Raw genomic sequence first — 19,160 nt, forward strand, 5'->3', positions numbered from 1 at the left:
ACGAGAGCAGGGTCCCGTTTGAGTTTGTAATATTTACTACAGTACTAGCTTGCGCTCACAGTCCACTTACTGTGGTGTGAGGTCCTTGCACACAATCATGATGTAGACAGACAGTCAAGTTGACGTGGAGACAGGATAACGAGACGTACCTGTAGCTCCGTCTGAAAGAAGAACTTCTGCGGACAATGGGAACAGTCGTAGATCTTGTCTTCCTGGCCGTGGACGGCAAAAATGTGCTGCTGGAGCTTGTTGGCCTGCACAAACACTGAGGATGGAACAAATACAGCAAATATTACACAATGCTTATTAGACAATACAAATATGATCAACTAAATACTTTTTAGACCAGAGATCTCAGGCCCATTGTTGTCTGTTGCTTGGGCCAAAGAATGTTACACGGATGTGCTATTACGTTAGGTCACCCAGTAAATTAGCAATGAGTTCAAATTCAATGGGCTTTTTCCACTGGATTTGGAAGATTGCAGAAATTAAGCACAGAAGTGGTAAAATACTAATCCATTTACGGGTGTTAAGACTTGTTCCTACACCACTCCATTAGTATGGTGCCAAACTGAGTTGCGATAATATTGTTCTCCATCTTTGAAGAAAACTGATCCTGTGTCTGTCTTTGTTTTGGCAAAGGATTGAGATATCAAGATGTGTATTATTAATCAGAACTAATTGCAGGTAACCTCAACCATGTGGAGATGTCATTTTTTACAACTGGACTTCACAATGAACAATTCCGGATAAATACTAGATAATCTACTATATAGTGTACTTATCGAAAATGAACCAGATAGCAACTGAGTTTCAGAACAAATAACCCCCAACAAACACCGGGGCTGACTGGAAACAATGGAGAGCGAGAGAAAGAAACAGAGAAAACAGGAAGAGCTATCCTCAGCAGACCTTGAGATATTTATCAATAAATTATCTCTTCTTTTTTTACTTCCGCTCCAGTGTTGTCTCGTACACTTTATTCTTTCTTTCTCTCCCCTTTGTTTCAGTACACTTTTGGTTTTCACTGTGTGTGTATGTGTTGAATTATTAAGCCTCCCCATAGGAGTGGTGCCCATCTTACTAATTCATAAGCCACTAAGGAATAGATTTAAAGTTTAAAGCGTTGCTGTGTACCTGGGGGGTGGAGGGAGGGAGGGGCACACAACACAAACTCAACAACTGAGGAAGGGAAAGAGAGGGATGTAGTGACAGAAAGTGCGTATAGGGATAGAGAGTCAGGAGATGGAAGGTGTGCAGATTTAGTTTCTGGCTAAATACACCAAACTTTAAACACCACAGGCCTACTTTGGTCATCCAGCATTTTGTTTGGGTCCTCAGGTGGATTTCAGAGGCACAAAGTCCTTCATATTTGGCATGTTTGGAGGTAATATCGCATGAGCCTTTGCGCACGCAGAGCTTTGACTTTAGAAGCAGCACCCTGCTGTTCTATTCCTTCCACAGTTAGAAATGTTAAAAGCAATGAATGTGCCTATAATGTGATCGTACCCAAAACCCCTTACTCTATGTATCATGGTGCAGGATACCCAGAGAGAGCCATTCACTGAGCCACAACATGTACTGGAGCAGATTCCTGTGGAGATCTAAGTGCAAACCTGGTTCCCAGTTGCCAAATGTAACCCCATCTGGCATTTTTATCAGAATAAGTGACAGGAAGGGACCAGCTTGGTGCCAATGGAATTTGCAGTGGTAAAAGTCTGCTTCATTAGGAACATACAGTACAATACTGCAGTGCATGGCTAAAAACACTTTTGCCTATTGATATTCATATGTGATTCGAACAGATGACATACTACAGTGCCATCTAAGCAAGATTCATTTAGTTTGATAACTGGCTAGAGTACTGTCAAGAGTACTTTATATTTCATTGGTAATTTACAGTGCTGTAAAAAGGATGTCCTGAAATGTTTGGTGACATTTCTCTTGATTTTCTCTTTCTGTCGTAGGATTATGAAAAAACGAAAGGCCCGATTTTCATGATTGTCAATGGAAAAGCCAAAGGAAGAACCTGTTATAGTTGCTAACAGATCCTGAACACTGTGTGGATAGATGCAATACGCTTCACTCTTTCACTAACGTTGCGGTACAGGGTAAATTCCTTCAGTGAATAAAAGAAAACTGTTCGAGACTCTAAAAAAGTGAATCTAATTGTCCTCATGCTTTCCGGACATCCGCATGTTTTCAGTGCTTCTGTCCTTGAAGTTGAATTTGGTCGTGTGTGTGTGTGTGTGTGTGTGCGCGCGCGCGCGCGCGCGTGCGTGCGTGTGTGCGTGTGTGTGTGTGTGTGTCTCACCTGTGAAGCAGACGGGGCACTTGAAGGTACCTCCCATGCCTTCGAAGCTGTGCTCTATCAGGTGGCAGAGCAGCTTGGCAGGTGAATCAAACATCTGGTTACACAGCTTGCATTCGTGATTGATGCCCTCCTCTGTAAAAAGGAAGACAGAAACGCATGTGTATGCTGGGTTAAGCAACATGAATACCAGAACGTATGACATCAGTTTAATAATATCAATACAACTCTCACGACAGATGTCTGCACGTACAGAAACTGTCAGATGCCGACAGACTGTGGCGTATAGCATACTCAAAAGAAAACTAAAATAAGTGGTTGGATCCCGCCTCCTGCAGTCAAAAGGTCAAATAGTCCTTGGGTAAGATACTTAACCCTGTATTTGCTCACATAGGCATGTCTACGGTATTGATGATGATGTGAAAAACTAGAACTAAATAAACACGAAATAAGCAATTCCACATGTAACAGAAATGAAATGACAAAGTACAAAAATAGGATTTTCAGCTCCAGATCAGTTAAGTTGTCAAGTCCTACACTCCCCCATCACCCCTGCTGCATGCTCTTCTTTTATTTCTCTCTCTCCTTTATACACTGCCCCCAACTCTCCCAGTGCCATATCTGCCCCAGCTGGTAATTGCCTGTCCTCCCCACCGGGGCTGTGGATGATCTACCCTTCCTATAGACCCTCCGCCCTCTGTCCTCGTTATCTGCCTCCCCCCCACTGCAGTCACTCATCCATCCCTCACTTCGCCCATTCCTCCCCTCTTGGTCCATCACTTGCTGATTCATTTGTGTGGGCTCAAATTCAAACCCCTCACAAATACTTCCGTCTTTTTTCAGTGTTCGGATTTCTCTTTACAAACAAGACAACACCTTCTATGAACATTTAATGTGGACAAAACTAATACAATGAGTTATTTAGATGTAATTGATGTGACATCACAGTAATGGAGCACTTTCCTTCACTGATCAGTTTGTATGGGCTGCTGAGATGGTGAATGCTAAAGGAAATTAAGTTTAAAGATTATATTCAAATATGATACGGAAAAATATATGAGAGGTATAATGGAGGGTAAAGATGGCGGATAAATGATAGATAATTCTGTATTATTGGAAATTATCTGCTTTATCCCTTTTTTCTTCTGTACTGTATTGCTCTTGTAACATCTTATTTTTTAGATACTTCACCCATTGAAGTGTATGCAATTTGCCAAATAAATGAAATTAGAAGTAATTGTGTGCTGTAAGAAAATTGAACAAACAAGATTCATTTAATGTAGTGTACTAATTTTGATTGACTTCAACAATATCCTGCAATCATAATATTATTTAAAAATAGGCATTCATTCATTATAAATTCATATTTTTTTAAAAATCTGTATCTATTTTAAAGTAAGTAAGTAAGTAAGTAAAAGTTTATTTCTAAAGCACCCCTCCCAGCACGAATGCACAGAGTGCTGTACAAAATATAGCAGTCAAAACAATTAGGCCAATATGGCACTAAGGCATAATAATAACAAAGCATAACATGACAGGAAAATAGAATAAAAACTTAAAAACAATATACAAACATGAAACCAAGTGCAAGAGGACCAGTGATCAACAGTGACAGGACAGTGACGTGATGAACGGCCTAAGACTGCTCAAACGCCTGCTTAAATAAGTGCGTCTTTAGGTGTCCCTTGAACAGGTTGAGGGAGGGAGCCGATCTCAGGACCGGGGTAAGTGCGTTCCAGAGTCTAGGGGCGGCCGCCCCAAACGCCCGGTCCCCCCTGGTCTTTAGTCGGGTCCTGGGCACTGCCAGAAGCCCCTGGTCAGAGGACCTCAACGAACGAGTGTTTTGGTGTGGTGGAATGAGCTCGCTGATGTAGGCTGGGGCTTGGCCGTTTAGAGCTTTGTATGAGATAATCAGGATCTTGTACTGGATCCTGAAATGAACTGGTAGCCAGTGCAGGGAGGCTAGAATGGGGGTGATATGGCAGGATTTTTTAGACCTGGTGATTAAGCGGGCGGCAGCGTTTTGAACCAGCTGCAGACGGTGAACAGAGGCTTTGCTGAGACAGGTGAAAAGTGAATTACAGTAGTCTAACCGGGATGATATGAATGCGTGGACAGCCATTTCAAGCTCTGCATGAGACACAATGGACCTGAGTTTAGCGATGTTGCGGATGTGGAAAAAACAGTTGCGGGTCAGTGAGGAAACATGTTTGTCCATGTTCATAGCCTGGTCGAAGAACACCCCAAGATTTCTGATGTGGGGGTGAACGTTGGTGGTGAGGTTTAAGAAGGTGTGTGTCCAGAAAGTCCAGATGAAAGGTGGGCGTCATACACACACACAAACAACACACACACACGGATCAGGTTTCCTGCCCACTGTTCTTTTCACCCTTGTACCATACAGGACCAATAAGCGCAGACACAGACACAAAAACACACACACACACACACACATACACCACAGGACCGTAGATCGCAGGGACATCAGATGGTGTCTTCTGTGGGACAATCTGTGACCCCTTGTGGAGTTCCACACACACCAACACACTTTCTGACTCACAGAGACACGGACAAATCATGGAGCACACAATCTCACTTATCTCATGTCCTGTGTGTATGTGTACACACACACACACACACACACACACACACACACACACACACACACACACACACACACACACACACACACACACACACACACACACACACACACACACACACACACACACACACACACACACACACACACACACACACACACACACACACACACACACACACACACACACACACACACACACACACACACACACACACACACACACACACACACACACACACACACACAGTCTGCAGAACTTCAGCTGCAGCGCTGCAGGAGATCGCAGGGTTAATAATGTCTTCAATCATACATCCATGACACCCGTACTGACTAATACACACACACACAAAGATTCCAATCTCTCTTTGCCTCAAAGGCTGACACAAGGGTGCCCTAATCCCGCCTCAATAGCTATGGGGGATTGTGTGTGTGTGTGTGTGTGTGTGTGTGTGTGTGTGTGTGTGTGTGTGTGTGTGTGTGCGTGTGTGTGCGTTTTGGGTGCTGCATGGGCTTGTATGGATGAAATGGTATGCTCCTCATTCCTGATCCCCAAACATCCCTCTGTACACACACACACACACACACACACACACACACACACACACACACACACACACACACACACACACACACACACACACACACACACACACACACACACACACACACACACACACACACACACACACACACACACACACACACACACACACACACACACACACACACACACACACACACACACACACACACACACCTCAAAGAGTGCTAGGTTGTGTGGGGCGCCAGTGTGTCCGAGGCATACTGAGACAGATAGAGGTTCATTATCATTTACTAGGAGATTGAAACAGCAGGAGAGATTCACATGGAGTGAGAGACGAGACGAGAGAAAGAGAGCGGGAGGAGGGTACAGCGCTACCAGTTAAATCAATTGTCTCATATTTTAATTATCACAAAATTATTCTAAGTATTAGGGAAGGCACACTTTTATTTCACAATTCTTCAGAAGAGAAAATTAGTGTTTCAACTGAAGGTGCTAATACACACAGAGTACAAAGTTAGTGATGCCTGCGCTTCAGTGTGTTTGCGTGTAGAAGGCACCCTAAAAGCCCTCAGTTGGGGTGGCGCTCTGCTCAGAAGTTGCCTCTCGCACTGTCCCACGCCACCAGGTTCAGAGAATGTGGTGAAACATCAGCCATGATTTCTCACAGGGACATCAACACTGGTCAGATAAATACCGTATGTGACAGAGTTCTCGGGTTGCTCTTAAGAAAAAACAATTCCCTATTTGCTCACCTACATAATTTTAGGGGCCTTATTATGCTCTATTGAGTTTCCCCTTTCCTGTAGTGTGTGATACAGATTGTTGTGCATGTGAAGGATCTGCAAAGGCTAAAATCCCAAAATGCACTACAGAGTGTGGTTATCTCTCACACACCCACCCCCCCTGCTTGAAATGCCCCCATTGGACTCCTTTGTTTACTTCTGTAACATAGTGACATCACTATGTTACAAAACATAAAATAGTTGCTGCAGCACAGGCAGTATGAGAAAATAAATGCCTTTTTGAACAAGAAAGCATGGAGACATGTCACAGGAGAGGCACATAACACAATTATGAAACCTGGAAATTAGCAAAATAGGGCCCCTTTAATAGAACATTTCGTTATGATTGGCTTGAACACAATTCCAGCAAAGTTCATTATTACACTAACCTATCCGGGTTTTTAATTCAGGGGAATGGACTGATCTACCAATCAGAGGGCGAGTGGTTCGATCAAACCATGTGTCACTGTACGAAATACAACATTTATTCCAGAGACATTTCTACTCTGTATGCAAGTCATATTGAATAGTAGCGTAAATAACATTTAACGTACTGCTTTGCTCATACATGTCTCATAACGTCAATAATAAAACAATTTTAAGGGGAATTTAAAATAATACACAGCTGCAACTATGATTACATTCCTTATTGGACTTGATAAACATCTAGCCTTGAAAATAAAGAAGATGAAAAAGGTCAAGGATGACAATTTCCTATAGCACAATGTGACATTTGAAGAGAACTTAAAAAAACAAAGAATTCCTGACATTCGACAAGTTATAATCAGACAGTGTTTCCCTAAGAATTAAAATCATTTGCTGTTGATCATTGAATCAGTTTCAGCAGCAAAAAAGAACAAAAGTGCTCCTGCTGGGCATTATTTCAAATATTATTCTTCCCTGGTGAATTCAAAGAAGTCATCAGCCTAACAATAGACACAACAGAAGCCAATTAATGGTCAATAAATTAATGGGCAAGTGTAAAAACAAAAGGGCTACAGATGAAAAAGGACAAACCTACTGTAAGAGGGAAAGAGAAGGACAGAGAGAGAGAGAGAGAGAGAAAGAGAGAAAGAAAGAGAGAGAATTGAAGGGAAAACAGTGAGGTGCAGAGAGATAATTGGGCTGTCCAGAGCAAGGGCATGGGGAGAGGCCTCCAATGCCTGTGTGTGTGTGTGTGTGTGTGTGTGTGTGTGTGTGTGTGTGTGTGTGTGTGTGTGTGTGTGTGTGTGTGTGTGTGTGTGTGTGTGTGTGTGTGTGTGTGTGTGTGTGTGTGTGTGTGTGTGTGTGTGTGTCATGAAAGAGTTCTCTTTTCTGACAAATACATTGTTTTGATCAGTGTGTGTGTGGGGACCGAAGTCTCTGTATGCTGTCCCCCTCTGAGACCCATACAGTGTGTGTGTGTGTGTGTGTGTGTGTGTGTGTGTGTGTGTGTGTGTGTGTGTGTGTGTGTGTGTGTGTGTGTGTGTGTGTGTGTGTGTGTGTGTGTGTGTGTGTGTCATAGTGAGATGACAGAGTCGTAGAGCATCCTGCCGTTACGCTTTGTCTCACAGAGTGCATTTGATCCACACACACACACACACACACACACACACACACACACACACCCACCCACCCACCCACCCCTGGGAGGCCTGTGCTGGGACAGAGAGAGGGATGAGAGGAGAGGGAGAGGCAGGGTGAAGGTTAGGACTCAGAGTTTGTTAACACTCTTTTAATGCAAGTGGGGATTCATTTATATTTCTATGGGGGAATGCTTTGGATTGAATATGTTGAATAATTTGGATAAAGAAAACTATTTCTAGACAATAAGCATATTAGGTTTACACGTCTCATTCAAAATCATGTTCCAGCTGTGCTGACGAATACCTTAATGCACAGCGGGCTATACTTGACTTGTTGCTATGCCAACCCTTGTGGTAACCAGGACACTTTAAGACTACATTTATACTTTTCTTCCTTTTTCAACAGGGAGTATAACACCAGCACATGGCAGAATTACTTTGAAGTGCTCAGTATTGTCAGGGTCCTGCCTGTCATTTTCCACTTGAACATTAAAAATAGACTGAACATGTTCACAGTGGATAGCAAAGGACAAGTTACAGCATTGAGGGGCAGCCTGATAGAGAGAGCACCAATGTACTAAGGCCCAAGCTTACGGTAGAGGCCTGGTTTTTAAATTAGAATACATATTACATTACATCATTTAGCTGACGCTTTTCTCCAAAGTGACTTACATAAGTGCAAAAACCATAAAGAATCAAACTCAGAACAACAAGGAAAGTGCAGATATATTCACTGCAAGCAAGATGATACCATGGTAAGAGCTGGTGAATCAGAACAAGGCATACATTAACTCAACAAGTGCTTGTTTTTTCTTTTTTTAGCAATAACTTATTTGCCAAGTTACAGTCAAAATAGATGCGTTTTGAGTTTGTGACGGAAGATATGCAGATCTTCTGCTGTCCTGATGTCAATGGGGAGCTCATTCCACCATATAGGAGCCAGTATAGCAAGCAGGAGGGATTTTGAGGGTTACCTGGGTCCCACTCGCAGTGAGGGGGGAGCAAGTGGATTGGCTGACGCAGAGCGTAGTGCACGTGCTGGAGTATATGGTTTAACCAAGGCCTGGATGCAGCTCTGAATCTGTGGCCCTTTGCTGTCCCCTTTCTCTTCCAATTTGCCAGTCTATCATACAGTATGCACTGTCAATAAAGCCACATCTGTAAACACCATTAAAACAACGTGTGTTGGCTCGACTCTAAAGCTATGTTTCCTTCTAAACTGAGAAACAGACGAACACACACAGGTAATTGGGGGGTGGCTGCGGTTCATCTGTAGAATTACTGATGAGTTTTCACCTCAGAGAGAAAGAGAGGAAATGTTGTAGGAGAAAAATGAAAACAGAAACAATGTGAGGAGGTAATGCTATGGCACAAGGGAGGGAGGGGTTAAACACAAAGACAAGTCCATGCAGCAGTCAGGCTCATCCTAACAATTCCACTGACACACACACACACACACACACACTCAGACACACACACAAAAACACACACACACACTGCTTATACTCTCCCTCAGTCTCTCTCTCTCGTTCTGCTAATTGACCAGAGGAGAGGGACCAGGTGGCCTCATCCCTGTCACACCAATACACGCACTCAGGAACACACACACACATTCATGCTGGCCTCATCATGGACCCTGCAACATGCAGCAGGACATAAATGAGCTCCTTGGTTTATATTGGGGGGCGGATTCCCGAGGCGTATGCACACGCACGCACACGCACACACACACAGTAACCCTTTTTTTTCTTGGCTGGGGCATACTCCTTTGGGCCTGGCCCCCACAAGCACCAACCTTTCACCCTCCCTTCCTCTGATTGTGTGTGTGTGTGTGTGTGTGTGTGTGTGTGTGTGTGTGTGTGTGTGTGTGTGTGTGTGTGTGTGTGTGTGTGTGTGTGTGTGTGTGTGTGTGTGTGTGTGTGTGTGTGTGTGTGTGTGTGTGTGTGTGTGTGTGTGTGTGTGTGTGTGTATTTGGGCTGCTGGGGCTCCCTCTGGGTTCTATCCCCCATTAATGCCCTACCCTGCTACTGTCAACCCCCTCCATCCCCAAACTATGTGAGACTGTGTGTGTGAGAGAGAGTGTGTGTGTATGTGTGTGTTTGGTCCCCTGTGACGTAGGGGCCGTAAACCGAGCCAGGCCATTGATGGAGAGGACAGTACGTGAGAGGTAGCAGGAGGAAGAGCAGGAGGAAGAGATGGATGAAGAGATGGAGGAAGAGATGGAGGAAGGAGGGCCGTGGAGAGAGGGGTGTAGTGAGGGATGATGGGATGGATGGACGGACAGAGGGTGAGCATCGGAGGGAGAAAGAAAGGAGTGCAGCAAAGAAGAGAGCAGTGGACGGAAGGAGGAGGAGTAAGCACCTCTCTGGGGGGCTCGCTCAAGGTGTGTTTCCATGGCAACCAGGGGTGGTGGGGGGGCTCATGCAGGGGGGGGGGAGCAAGCTTGACCCATTGGTAGTGTGGGGGCTGGAGAATACACACATACACACACTCGGGAACACACACACAACCTGCTGCAGTGCTGGAGGGGTCCCAAGAGTGCCCCCACCTTTACACACACACACACACACACACACACACACACACACACACACACACACACACACACACACACACACACACACACACACACACACACACACACACACACACACACACACACACACACACACACACACACACACACACACACACAGAAAGAAAGAATGCTGCAGTGCTGAGGTCCCGTGAGTACCCAACACCCACACACATTCTCCCTCCCACCCTCCCTCCCTCCTCTCATCTTCCATTTTCCCTCTCTGCTTCCATCACTCTCTGTGAGGTAATTGTTAATATTTTCATTTGTTTACTCCGACTGTACCATGTGTGTTTTGACACTAAGCTGAATGAAGATGGGGGGCAGGGTTATGTCACTTTAACAAGAGTTAGCACTTATGATGCTCTCTACTCAAACAACCTGATTTTGACCCATTCATCCACGTCTAATTTCGGAGGTCTGCAACTTTAAATGTTTCTGGGTCTCAATAAAACAAAATGCAAAAATTGATGCAAAATAAAGTTTCCGTTTCACTATAGTTTTGTTTGTTAATCATTCTGTAGTAAGTATTTTTGCTAACACATTTCTTTTGCAAAGCTGCACAACATCAACCTGTCATTCTTCAGACAGTCAGATAATAAGAAAATGAAATGACAAGTGGAATAAGCTTTTATATATATATATATGTATTATTGATTTGGCTAGACTAGATTGACTGAAGGTTGAAAATAATCTGATGAAAAAAACTCCTCAAACTATTTAATTTGAAACTCCCACTTTCAACATTCTCTTTAATAAATATTTTCAGATGAAACTCTTGCATCCACACACCAATGCAGACATACACACACAAACAGACACACTATTGGCAGACATGGGGAGCATATGGTGATAACCAGTCTGTGTTTGTGTGTTTAATGAAAGGAAGCACAAATTGAGCATTTTTGTGAAGTGCAAAAGTGCACGTGTGTCTTGGAAGGAGACTGTGTGTGTGTGTGGGTGTGGGTGTGTGTGTGTGTGTGTGTGTGTGTGTGTGTGTGTGTGTGTGTGTGTGTGTGTGTGTGTGTGTGTGTGTGTGTGTGTGTGTGTGTGTGTGTGTGTGTGTGTGGCAGCTTGGATTTTCCCGATCAGATTACATAACAGTCGGAAGCTGGAGTGTTTGGTCCTGTAGAAGCCAAAACCTTCACACACACGCACACGCACCATCATCATCCTTCTGTCTCTCTTTCTCTTGTCATTAAAGGGATATCATTCTATTGTAAAAGTCACAAAATGTAACTTCATCAGACCGTGGTGGCGCATAGATTTACAGCATTACACAACTCAATCATTTTTCTTTTTATATTTTAGACTTTGTAAGATGTCTTTGAGTGTCAACAAAAGCACCTCTAATTAATCAAATACATTTATAATTATTCAATCTTGGGATTTGAGTGACTTTCTCTACAACATACATACATGACAAATAGGTGTATATTGACATGTGTGGATGCATTACAAGGAATATTGTATTTTTTTTTTACGAAATAACTGGACAATTATTCTATCCTATAGCAATGCTTGGTTGAATACTTGATTCTGATTGGTCAATTTGGACAACGGTTTGCTCATTTAAGTAGAACAGACAGATTTGTTTTTATCGCTTTATATTGAAATCAATGTGTTGTGTCAAATGATTGCTTTATCCATATTGTATTTTTTTTTTACGAAATAACTGGACAATTATTCTATCCTATAGCAATGCTTGGTTGAATACTTGATTCTGATTGGTCAATTTGGACAACGGTTTGCTCATTTAAGTAGAACAGACAGATTTGTTTTTATCGCTTTATATTGAAATCAATGTGTTGTGTCAAATGATTGCTTTATCCTCCCTGCATTATAACCTTGCTTGTTCAAATGATATTTTAATCACAAACTTTATAGCTGTGTAATACGTGTATTTCTGTCTCTAATGTAGCTTGACAGTGCAGCAGACCGTTGATCGTCTAGGTATATTTGACTGTGAGAAATACCCATAACAAGGCTAACAAGATAGACCAATGCATTAAAACGCAAATATTCTGCTGTTCATAAACACCAAATATACGGACAAACGCAGGGTGTTCAGTGGCATCGGGAGAGCACTTGAGCGTAACAACCGGCAGCCGACGTGTACTGTAAGTCTTGTATTATCATACGTAATGAGACTTTAATTAATATTCAAACAGGAGAGGCGCACACATCATCGCTCTGGCCTTAGAATCATCGCTCAGGACTTTCAGAGGAAAATGGGGAATTACCAATTCCTCCAATAAGCACGAGGAAATCTGGTAACACACACACACAACTGCGCACACACACACAACTGCGCACACACACACACACACACACACACACACACACACACACACACACACACACACACACACACACACACACACCTACTTTTAGCGCGTTAGCAGGGAAGAGAGTAATAAATGCAGAGTATATTTGTGTTTAGAATCTTAATTGAAAGCTTGAAAGTGGCCAGGAGGGAATACGCTTAATCACTGTGTGTGAATAAACCATCCACACACATACACACACATGCAAGGATGGACAGATTGACACAAGTGCTCGACTCCCTTGGATAACATTTAAAACTGAAGTACCTTTCCTTCTCTAGTTGTCCCTTCCTTCCCCCTCTCCCCTGTCCTTTTCACCTCCTCCTGCTGCTGCTGCTGCTGCTGCTGCTGCTGCTGCTTTTCCCCCAAACTCTCCCATCTGTTTACATATGTACAACACAACTACAGCCCCCTGGACGCACATCAACGGCATGCGTGTGTTGATGCTGGTTGAAGCTATAGTAAACATCCACGAGGAGTTATAAACAGTGTTTATGGTGGGTCAGGGCATGCTTAATTGATTTACTACTGCAGCTGATTTTCATTCAGTACCTGGTTTTGTTATGAGATTATGTAGAATACATTAGATGTATCACACATGCATCTAAAAAGCTTCAGCCTGTAATTCACATGAATAAGAGGAAATTAATTTACAAATATAGAAAATAATTCAACTTGAATAACTTTACTCAATATCAAAACAACACACACACACACACACACACACACACACACACACACACACACACACACACACACACACACACACACACACACACACACACACACACACACACACACACACACACACACACACACACACACACACACACACACACACACACACACACACACACACACACACACACACACACACACACACACACAAATAAGACTAAGTGTGAATTTGAACCCACAGTGTTGCGATAGATTAGAACACACACACACGAGATCACCCACCCGTCCTGGTTTGCAAAGATGTCTGTATCCGGGGCTAATCACCACGGCAACCGCAATCAAGGCTCTGATCTAGTTGTCAAGGTGATGGAGCGAGGGTCACCCCTGGCTGTCTCTCCCTCTCTGAATGGCTAAATCGCTCTGTTTCTGCAGTAATTGTTGGAGACATTATTTTCCGAAAGGACAAATAAAACATTTTGTTAGAAGATTAGTTAAGAAAGAAAGTGTGACAAGTAAAGAGGGAGGAAAGACATTGACAGAAAAAGGTATAGAGGGGGACAAGAGGTGTGTTTTTGTTATTAACGATTCTATAATCGTTCCTTTTTGATGCTAAATCCAACAGATATGCGTGTCGTGTTTACATACCTCTATCTAATCCTATCCTACTGTTTACTACTGTGTGTGTGTGTGTGTGTGTGTGTGTGTGTGTGTGTGTGTGTGTGTGTGTGTGTGTGTGTGTGTGTGTGTGTGTGTGTGTGTGTGTGTGTGTGTGTTTCTTTAATCTGTGCTTCCAGGGGGAGTCAGTGGGAGCTAGTGGGCTTATCCCCGCTGCATCTCCCAAATACCACTAAAAAGCAAATCTCCACTCAACAACAACAACATTAACACACACTAAAACACACTAAAACTAGAGAGCGAGGCCTGAGAGACACGATTAATTTTCTGTTCACCAAACCTTAATCTCTCCACCTCTGACCACATATTTTCACATGCAGTCACATGTAATAAAGGAGCTAAAATGAACTTACATGTTACGTGTGTTTTTCACTCTTTGCATTACATGTACAATATGTTGATACTTTACATGTGTTATATATTGTGGCTTTTGTGGCTTTACAAGACATCCTCTAAACCTGACGGAGGAAGAAGGGAGCAGGAAAGAGGAGAGGAGCAGAGCCAATAAGAGCTCACAGCAGGATGCTAATAATGCAGCTCCAGCTGTACCGGTTAACCTGCAAACTGCCCATCTGGACCCAGAGAGACGGAGAGAGAGGAAGAGTGATACAGACAAGGACAGGCGGAGAGCTAGAGTGATACGAAAAAAAATATTAACTCTATAAATAGGTCGATATTAGCACTATAGACAAGAGGAATTGATACGTTGTTTGACTATGGGTGCAAATAGAATAGAATAGATAAGCACATTTGGTTAACGCACAAGGTTGTGTTTTTGTTTGTTTTTTTCATTCTGTCTTTTACTCTGTGGGCTTTACTTTGTTTTGTCTTTGTATTGTATTAGCTTCTGACTGTGGGGGATACAACATATTGAACAGGAAAAAATAAATAGGTCCAAACATTTAATTTACGAAAAAGATTGGAACATAGTCGAAAAAAATAATAAAAAATCCCAAGGTTGTTTTGTACGACCAGCATCTCAGAACCCAGAAATACCACATTTATAATCATATTAATAAAAGAGAATAGCAGGAAATCTCTTTTCTAGCTGTAAACAGGAACTGATGAGTTTCCTGTATATAGCAATAGCTAATTGTGAGCACTCAAACAGAGGTGATATGAAGTGTCACATTTGTTTGCATGGAAATACTATTAGTCACGGAAACAAAAAATAAACAGAAAAGAGGCAAGAGTCAAAGAGGGAGAGGATGCTTGTCACATCCTCAGCTGTGTTGGGATGGACAAGTGGACACTCTCACGAATACACACACGGTAGGAGTGACCTTGGTCCAGCCTGTCTGTCTTCGCCCCCTGCCCTGGGCAGATACATTCCCCACCGAGTCACCCTGCCTGTCTCCCTAACACACACACACACACACACACACACACACACACACACACACACACACACACACACACACACACACACACACACACACACACACACACACACACACACACACACACACACACACACACACACACACACACACACACACACACACACACACACACACACACACACACACACACACACACACACACACACACACACACACACACACACACACACACACACACCAGGCCGTGCCAAACTGAACCATGCTGTGGTCATAGAAACAATACAACAAACAGACTGGTAGAGACCAGAATAGCAGGCTACAAAGTAGAAAATAATAGAAAAGTGAGGGGAGGCTGAAACCAGATTTTTTCTTATTGATTCCAAAACCTCACACACTTCCGAAACCCACTCAACACAAAAGACACACAGCTAGCCAACTCTAACCCTCCCTAAAGCAAAACTGTATCGCCTACACAAACACACACAACCACTGAGTGGTAGCATGCTAATGAAGATAGTAAATCACTACTAGGTCATGTGTGGAAAAGCCTGCCAGATACCTGCAACCATGGCTAGAGACCTCCCTCATCCACGCACTGTATGTGTGAGTGTGTGTGTGGGTGAGTGTGTGTGTGTGTGGGTGAGTGGGTGGGCGGTTGAGTGAGCAACAGAGATTGAGGATGCCTGTTTGCTGTAAACATGACTGCTTCGAAAACAGCAAGCCCCAAAGAGGAAGTACATGGCAAAAACAGACAGTGTTCCATTTTGTCTTTGTGGGAAAATGCAATCTAGGTTAGTTTCCCAGTTATTCACAAAACTAAAAGGTGATTAATTTCACCATTAAAGTTAATAAGGGGGCAGCCACAGCTCAATTTCCCACTTAAACATTATAGAAACACTTAGCTACAACTAACATTCAGGGTTTTTATATATTTGGTTTTCCACTTGTGTATGTGTAATCCTAAGAACGGCTAATCAAGGAAAAGCTTTCGTGAAAAGAAATCTCGTGCTGGTTGGAACAGGAATACTCAAGCTTAAAAGGGTCAAAATTAGCCCTCAATCACTCGTACCGACGCGGTCACTCTTAAAGAAGAAAGAAGTCGCCGATTTCCTGCCCCAACCTGTGATCAGCTGCACGATCTTGGAAGAATAAGCACTAAAACAATCTGATTTTGTTCAATCGCTCTTCAGTAATTTTTTCTCCAAGTGCTACGTTAGGGATAATTAGGTGCTGTGTATTAAAGGGCTTACTTAATCTAAGAGACTGATTGACATTAAGTGGTGAAAAACACAAGAAAACCCCACAAAAACGCTGTTTCTTTCACACTGCTCCTTGAATAACAACATGTATATATTGTGTAATCTGTCATTGTCTTTTTGTTTTCGCACAGTAGACAGAGTTCTGATCCAAAAAGATAATCAATTACATATATCATGTTTCTTATAAAACATCAATGTTCACCAAAAACTACTGAGACAGAAGCTAACCTGCCAAAAGGTAGTACATGTTCAATGTACTGCATTTGAATAATACAAACAATAGCTCCTTTAGGTCCTTACACAAACAGCACAAGCACAGACTCACAATTCTCACTTCTGTCAGCCCCAAACACAAACAAATAAATAAATGAACACAAAGTTATTAATTATTCTCAGGCACGAATCAAATATACATGTGCCGAGAGATTTGTGTGTGAGTACGAGCGTGTGTCAGTGAGTGTGTAGACTTATAAAGAGAATCCCAAAAGATGCACTGAGACACAGAGCAACTGGCGGATAAGGTTAGACAGACAATAATGCCCAAAATATATCTGAAGGTAGATAAATTATGACATTAAGTGTATATTCAGTTATTTAAAATACATGTTAGACATCTTTATAAATGAATGAAGAAGGTAGTTCAATTCAAAGCTCAGACAGAAGACCAAAAACACTGGACCAAACTGGACAACACAGTGGAAGCAACTTTAATAATCTAAGGGTAACCACGCCCTACACATACCGTGCTTTAAGGTTAATTTAACTCTAAACGTGACTGCAGGATTGAAGAAGTCTTAAAACAAGCGATTGGGACAAAAAACTCCTGTGTACAATGTTTATTATGGTAAAAAAAATCCTAGGAGTCGTCTACTACTGGCCATTAAAAAATATGCACATTTGAGGTGATTTAGGAAGGCTTGCACAATTGTATTTCTTATGACTAAAATGGCGAAATCTGACTAACAGATTGAAAAAACACTTCTTAATTAAGAGAAGCTTTTAAAGCATATCTATGCGAATGTAGAGACTGAAGTAAGTTTTATCTGCCAAAACAATCGACTTTTCTTCACTTGGGTTGCAATATCTAGCAGTCCTCCTATTCTTTATGGAGTATTTTTGAACATGTCTTCACATATTTCTGTGCTGTTGAGTGTACTGGAGAGTGAATGTGAAATACTGCAGTTTTATTCTGTTTTTCTACTGGAAGAAAACAAGTATATATGTGCCATGAAACCGATGACTCATGACACCAACGGCAGCACGTACTGCAGTCTAAAAAATTCAGATAAAACGTGTATCTCTTGCTAATAAGCATAAAAGAGCTGATAGAGGCTACATGACGGCAGCGTATGGATTAAACATTCAGCTTGACACACACACTGCAATGCACATCCACGCACACACATACACAAGTCCTCCACTAACCAGTCCTCCAGTCTACTTAAGAGAGTTCACATGCAGAGCAGAGGCACTACTGGGAATCACAGTTTAGCCCTCTCCTCTCACTCATCGGCTCAGTCTCACAAACAGCCAGACAGGCAAGAACACACAGGCGTGTTTAAATTCACAAAACCCCTCCGACAGTCACACACATTTACACACACGGCCATTCTGTCTCTCTGTCAAGGCTTCAGGTTATATCATTAATTACATCTGACACCGCTTCTTGTGTGTTTATGTGTGTGTATCTACAACATGTCCCAGGGGCCTTGAGTAGGGAAAATGAGGTTCAAAGACCCCCTGCCAGAATGCTAAATCAATATTAATACATGCTCACACACACGCACACTTATAAAGAAGGACACACACTTCCAACAAAGAGATATCAGCGCAGTGGTTAGAGGGCATAGTTTCATTGTCTCTCTGGTGCTCTCCTTCCTCTTCATCACTCTCTCTCTCTTCTTTCTCCATTGCTACTCTTTATCTTGTTGCCTGTCCTCCTCTCTGTCTTTACTCGTTTTCCCTTCTCACCTCTACAGATACACCAGACACTGCATAAAGCTTGCATAGGCAGTAGGGCTGCACGATTTGGGGAAATAATGTAATTGCGATTATTCTGACAGATATTGCGATTCGATTTGCGAGATTTGTTTTTTAAGCGACCCAACAGAAGTTTATAGTAAGATGCGGCCATATCTCCGGCTAGGAAGGTCGCATCAACATGCTCCCGTCTCTAGCACCCCCGCAGTCCAAGCTATGAGTGAAAGAACTAAACTTACATGAAACTTCCGTTGGGTTGCTTTAAAGTCAAGCTTCAGTTTAAGATTCACCCTGTAATAGAAACATGTGATGGAGCATTACTAACCTGGCTCAGATGGTTTGTTTCACCAAACCATCTAGGAAAGCTCCATTGGAAGCCATTTGGAAAGGGCAGGCACTTTCAAATATACTTGGCAGGTGATCACCTTCTATCATGGACCTCTTCTGATTGGTTAACAATGGCTGGTACATGTGGAGCACAGCACTTCTGATTGGTGTGGATGACTGGCACACAAG

General features: G+C 42.7%; 1 protein-coding gene across 3 annotated transcripts in view; it reads right to left on the bottom strand.

Annotated features, from left to right (window-relative positions):
- The window catches only part of znf423 (zinc finger protein 423), an 81,624-nt gene that overhangs the window by 14,126 nt on the left and 48,338 nt on the right, over positions 1 to 19,160 (bottom strand). For all 3 annotated transcript variants that reach the window (XM_079682031.1, XM_079682030.1, XM_079682029.1), the window contains 2 exons: positions 2,315 to 2,446; positions 150 to 265 (listed from right to left, as the gene is read on the bottom strand). In XM_079682031.1, the coding sequence (XP_079538157.1) occupies positions 150 to 265; positions 2,315 to 2,446 (248 nt within the window). The remainder of the gene's footprint in view (positions 1 to 149; positions 266 to 2,314; positions 2,447 to 19,160) is intronic.

Source organism: Notothenia rossii (assembly GCF_949606895.1).
Source record: "Notothenia rossii genome assembly, chromosome: 5".
Classification (NCBI taxonomy): Eukaryota; Metazoa; Chordata; class Actinopteri; order Perciformes; family Nototheniidae; genus Notothenia; species Notothenia rossii.